The 6,000-nt window shown below is 35.7% G+C and overlaps 1 protein-coding gene across 8 annotated transcripts in view; it reads left to right on the plus strand.

The window, feature by feature from the left end:
- LOC138698654 (uncharacterized) overlaps positions 1–3,759 on the plus strand; it is a 48,398-nt gene extending 44,639 nt beyond the window's left edge. For all 8 annotated transcript variants that reach the window (XM_069824800.1, XM_069824796.1, XM_069824794.1 and 5 more), the window contains one exon: positions 3,425–3,759. In XM_069824800.1, coding sequence (XP_069680901.1) covers positions 3,425–3,434 — 10 coding nt within the window. In that variant the 3' untranslated portion in view covers positions 3,435–3,759. The remainder of the gene's footprint in view (positions 1–3,424) is intronic.
- Positions 3,760–6,000: the final 2,241 nt, after the last annotated feature.

A 6,000-nucleotide genomic window follows, 5' to 3' on the forward strand; every position in this document is an offset into this window, starting at 1 on the left:
TCCCGAAAAGACAAAGTATGTGATTATGTCTCGTGACGAGAATATTGTACGAAATGGAAATATAAAAATTGGAAATTTATCTTTTGAAGAGGTGGAAAAATTCAAATATCTTGGAGCAACAGTAACAAATTTAAATGACATTCGGGAGGAAATTAAACACAGAATAAATATGGGAAATGCCTGTTGTTATTCGGTTGAGAAGCTTTTGTCATCCAGTCTGCTGTCAAAAAATCTGAAAGTTAGAATTTATAAAACAGTTATATTACCGGTTGTTCTGTATGGTTGTGAAACTTGGACTCTCACTTTGAGAGAGGAACATAGGTTAAGGGTGTTTGAGAATAAGGTGCTTAGGAAAATATTTGGGGCTAAGAGGGATGAAGTTACAGGAGAATGGAGAAAGTTCCACAAAACAGAACTCCACGCCTTGTATTCTTCACCTGACATAATTAGGAACATTAAATCCAGACGTTTGAGATGGGCAGGGCATGTAGCACGTATGGACGAATCCAGAAATGCATATAGAGTGTTAGTTGGGAGGCCAGAGGGAAAAAGACCTTTAGGGAGGCTGAGACGTAGATGGGAAGATAATATTAAAATAGATTTGAGGGAGGTGGGATATGATGATAGAGACTGGATTAATCTTGCTCAGGATAGGGACCGATGGCGGGCTTATGTGAGGGTGGCAATGAACCTCCGGGTTCCTTAAAAGCCAGTAAGTAAGTAAGACAGGTTATAAAGGTGCCCTTACGAACAATACTTCACTTTTTGTTGAGAATTTTATAACTCCAGAACCAGCTAAGCACTAAACTCTCATAACTTGACTTAGTGGCTGTGAACGTGTAGAGTGAAGAATGACACAAGTAACTGCCAACTTATTCTAAAAGGCTAGCCAGTATAACAGTATGATTGAGTGGCTCAGTGCCAAACTACAATTGCACCGAAAAGAGTCATTGATTGCCTGGGTAACCTAGAGTCTGGCATCCACTCAACATGGCCCAACATCTAAGCCTTCCTCTTTTAATATAGGATATTATGTTTGGTCTCCAAACATCTCCATCAGCTCCATGTTTGTTCTATTCACAAACTGTCCATTTATAATTTCAAGGGAAAAATTGTTCCGGGGCCAGGTATCGATCCCGGGACCTCTGGTTGAATGTACCAGCGGACTTACCAACTGAGCTACCTGGGAACTCCACCCGACACTGTCTCAACTTTTCCCTTTATATCCACACAACTCGTGTGGGCTGACGAAACGCCAGAGACCCACATCGAGTGCACACAATCTCTGTGTGACTTGGAATTTTCCCTTGAAATTATTCAAATCTGCTTTACAGGGAGCTTTATCTGAAAGACTAGATTTCTCCATTTATAGTTCTACGTCCGTGTATCTTTCTAAGAATCTTTCTTTCCCATATTGCCAGAATATTTTCATTCTCTTTTGTTAACATCCAGGTTTCTCTTGCGTACACTACCACTGGTCGTATTATGTATACGTGGACAAATTAATAGCAAAACTGACAATTTTTATGGTATAATTTTACAAAATTTGATTTTTTAATTTTGACTGCAGTTGACATTTTTAATATTATAGTACTCAGAAATATGTAAAAATGTCAACTGCAGTCAAAATTGAAAAGTCAAATTTTGTTGTTGTTGTTGTTTTCTAATGCCAGGCATTTGACAGTAAAGTCATTTGACCTCCTGCACTCCAATATTTTTTCAAAGATATTATCATGGCCAGCCACTGAATTACAGATTTTGAGGTGTTCCGAATCCATTTCTTGGTTTGAGTTGCACAATGGGCAGTTAGGGGACTGATATATTCCAGTTCTATGCAGGTGTTTGGCCAAACAATCATGGCCTGTTGCCAATCTAAATGCAGCTACAGACGATTTTCGTGGTAAATCGGGAATTAACTGTGGATTTTGATGCAGAGAGTTCCATTTTTTCCCTCGAGATTAGTCAAATTTTGTAAAATTACACCATAAAAATCGTCAGTTTTGCTAATAATTTGACCACGTCTGTAGTTTTATGAACTATTTTTTTTGGCATGCCTAAATAAGGCATTGAATTTTATGACATTTTCAAAGGAATAGAAACATCAATTGCCAGCCATTATGCGGCTTTCATATCCAGTGATATACCATTATTAATATTTACCATCACATCCAGATACCACATTCATGTTGCTAAAACTGAACTCTTCACTATCTCTCCATTGACTTTCAGGAGGATTTCATATATTTTCTTTTGGACTCGTTTATTTCCAACCCAGATTTTTTTGCTGCCTCTTCAAATTCCTGTTCTTGCTATGATTGCTATATCATCAGCATATGCTAGGTGTTGTGTAAGACGATTATAGATCGTGCCACCAGGGTTTGTTTTACTTACTTACTTACTGGCTTTTAAGGAACCCGGAGGTTCATTGCTGCCCTCACATAAGCCCGCCATTGGTCCCTATCCTGAGCAAGATTAATCCATTCCCTATCATCATATCCCACCTCCCTCAAATCCATTTTAATATTAACTTCCCATCTATGTCTCGGCCTCCCTAAAGGTCTTTTTCCTTCCGGCCTCCCAGCTAACACTCTATATCCATTTCTGGATTCGCCCATACGTGCTACATGCCCTGCCCATCTCAAATGTCTGGATTTAATGTTCCTAATTATGTCAGGTGAAGAATACAATGCGTGCAGTTCTGCGTTGTGTAACTTTCTCCATTCTCCTGTAACTTCATCCCTCTTAGCCCCAAATATTTTCCTAAGCACCTTATTCTCAAACACCCTTAACCTTTGTTCCTTTCTCAAAGTGAGAGTCCTAGTTTCACAACCATACAGAACAACTGGTAATATAACTGTTTTATAAATTTTAACTTTCACATTTTTTGACAGCAGACTGGATGATAAAAGCTTCTCAACCGAATAATAACAGGCATTTCCCATATTTATTCTGTGTTTAATTTCCTCCCGTGTATCATTTATATTTGTTACTGTTGCTCCAAGATACTTGAATTTTTCCACCTCTTCAAAAGATAAATTTCCAATTTTTATATTTCCATTTCGTACAATATTCTTGTCACGAGACATAATCATATACTTTGTCTTTTCGGGATTTACTTCCAAACCTATCTCTTTACTTGGTTCCAGTAAAATTCTCGTGTTTTTCCTAATCGTTTGTGGATTTTGATTTGAACATTCTTAGCATAAGTTAATTAAAAAAGTGAAGTATACGTTAATTAGAGAAATTTCTGAAATATATGATACGCGTCCTTTTTGTAATATGTGGTGGCAGCCCCACTGACACACCACTGTTAATAATGGAGGCAAAAATTTTACTAGTCATACTGAAAGTCTTCTGGAGTTGAAGTCAGATGAGAGGTAAAGTGTCGGTACACCGTGTGATGATGTCTTTTGTTTCTGTGCAGCTTCCTTTGATGTGGAGATGGCATCGCCTGGGAGAGACTCGCTGTGACAGAGGAATTGTTACACAGTTCATATTTTTATACTCAATTATTTTCCTCATTTATCCCTCTTCTGAAGAGATTTTTACGTTTTGTAATAAAAGACATTTCGAATAAACCTGTGATTGCACTAACAGTGCTTGCCATACTTACCCGTGTAATGGACGCCCCCACATAATAGACGCACCCCAATTTTTCGCGTTGAAATTTAAGAAAAAATTCCCCTCATAATAGACGCATAGAGGAATGTGAATCTGTGACAAATGACAACAGTGATGCTGAACCTGAAAGTGAATGAGGTAAGGCTAGTGTTAATAATAACAATAAAGTGTCTTGTCTTATTGTCGCTGTATTCATTGTTACAAGTTATCATCTGTTTATACAACTGCTGCTATCGATTGTCTTAAATGCGATGCAATCGATATATGAATTAGTCGCGGCCCATATATCATTCATCTATCGATTATTTCAGCATTCAAGCTGCCGCACCTTTAATAAGTGTTTTTTTTTTTCACTAAATTTTTTCCTCACATAAAGAACACACTCTAGTTTTTTGTTATAAAAAATCGAAAAAAAAAAGTGCTTCTATTACGCGGGTAAAAACGGTACTTGAACCCCTTGGAATAGCATTCTCTAATGCAGTAAAATGCCAGTATAACGAACTCGAGACGGTACTGTAATTATTTTCGTTGTAGTGATATTTTGTTAAACTGAAAATTGATTAAATTTGCCTACAAATTGTGCCCCATATTGTGGAATAACATATACTGTACCTGAGTTAGGTTATACTGTATATTCATATTATATTGCAACTTTAATAAGAATCAGTACCATAATGATAATTATATGTATTCAGCAACTGAATAATTATTTTTGCATATTTTACAATATTTTTTATTCGCCACGGCCTTGTTAGGACCAAAAATTAAGTTTTACAGAGCAAAAATTACGTTGAACAGAGTTACGTAGGTTAGGTGTTATATTTGCAGCCATCTCGTTGAATCAATTTCTCAAAATATTACGATCTACAAGATTGGGTTCTTAATCGATCACTCAGAATATTAGCTTTGAGACTGATACAGTTTGACTTACTCTGTGTAGTAAAGAAGTCTGTAATTTTCTTCTGTGTTAATTGCTGGATTATTGTCTTTTCAGTATATTTCTGTAGAATTTCACAGTTTTTGAGCATTCGGTCCGGTAAATCTTTCTTGCTCATGATGATGTGTCGAAGCTTTCATGTCATGTTTGCCACTTCTTTCAAAGTTATTTTTTTCAATTTCTTCTTCACTTTCCTCATCATCACCCGGGTGAATATTCTGAAATGGGTAAATGTATGTCCCGGCTGATTTAAGGAGTTTCTTGAAAATGTAAACTGATTACTTTTGCGTTTAATTAACTAACTCTCACATGTTTTAGTTGGAAACAAAGCATAGAAGGATTAATTTTAAAATTTATAATTAAAAAATATCGTCCAAACGTCAAAATGTAACTACGGTCCCTATGTCCCCAACTACATTTTACTCTGTTTTACTAAGTTTTTCTCGGAATGTTTCGATCTGATTATATTTCCTCGGCCAAGATTATAAAAATAAATAGTTAAAGTACTTATGAAAGACAGGAATTGTTGTTTGCTTAATTCTGAAAGGACACAACTTTAACGTAAAGTTTGTCCCCAAAAATTTCGTTACGCTGGTCCCTCGAAATAAAAGAGCTACACAAAAGACAATTTTGCTTCATGTGGTAAATTTTAACGGTTGGTAGTGATGAGATGTCAACATGGCGCCAGTTGAAAAACTTTTCGTCCATTATCGTAATTTATTTTATTGGAAAATACAAAAATCATCACTGATGACTGAATGTTATGTTTTCTATTCTTAACACTGGTCCCAGGTGGCATTAAATATAGTTTGTATATACTAAACTTTCGTAGTACATGCAAAACATCACAGTGTTTGTCGACTAAAAAATCTAACCTCGATGATATTTTTAACGATTTATTTTGTCAGAACTATTGCGGAAATTATACTAATTTGTAACAACGGTCCCTGTAACATCCGTCCCTTTATTGTGGGATGAGGTTTCATTTAACATGCAATTATTAAATACTGGAGGATAAAGTAACTTCGAATATTATTTCATGTGATTGTTTATAGGAAAGAAAAAAAAGTCTGATGATGAAAGTAGGAAATATGAAAGGGAGAAGATACGTAGGCAGAGGGCAAATATGACTGAAGAAGAGTTGCAGAAAAAAAGGGACTATGGCAAAGAATATAAAAAAAAAGAAAGAAAATAGCAGATATGACTGATCGTGAAAAAAGAAATGTTCGAAGACAAGTGAAATCTGAAGTGCAGAAGTTCAGAAGATACCTTAAACAATGGGCTGTAAGAGAAAGATAACAACAATCCCTTGGCTTGTTTTTTTAAATTAGAAAATCTCACATAAAAATTTTTTTAAGCTCAACTGATACCAGAATCTTCAATAATAGGAGCAAATGTAACCAATGTGAGAAAAAAGTACACAATTTAATATAATATATTTT

This window comes from Periplaneta americana, chromosome 4, assembly GCF_040183065.1.
Source record: "Periplaneta americana isolate PAMFEO1 chromosome 4, P.americana_PAMFEO1_priV1, whole genome shotgun sequence".
In the NCBI taxonomy this organism is placed as follows: domain Eukaryota; kingdom Metazoa; phylum Arthropoda; class Insecta; order Blattodea; family Blattidae; genus Periplaneta; species Periplaneta americana.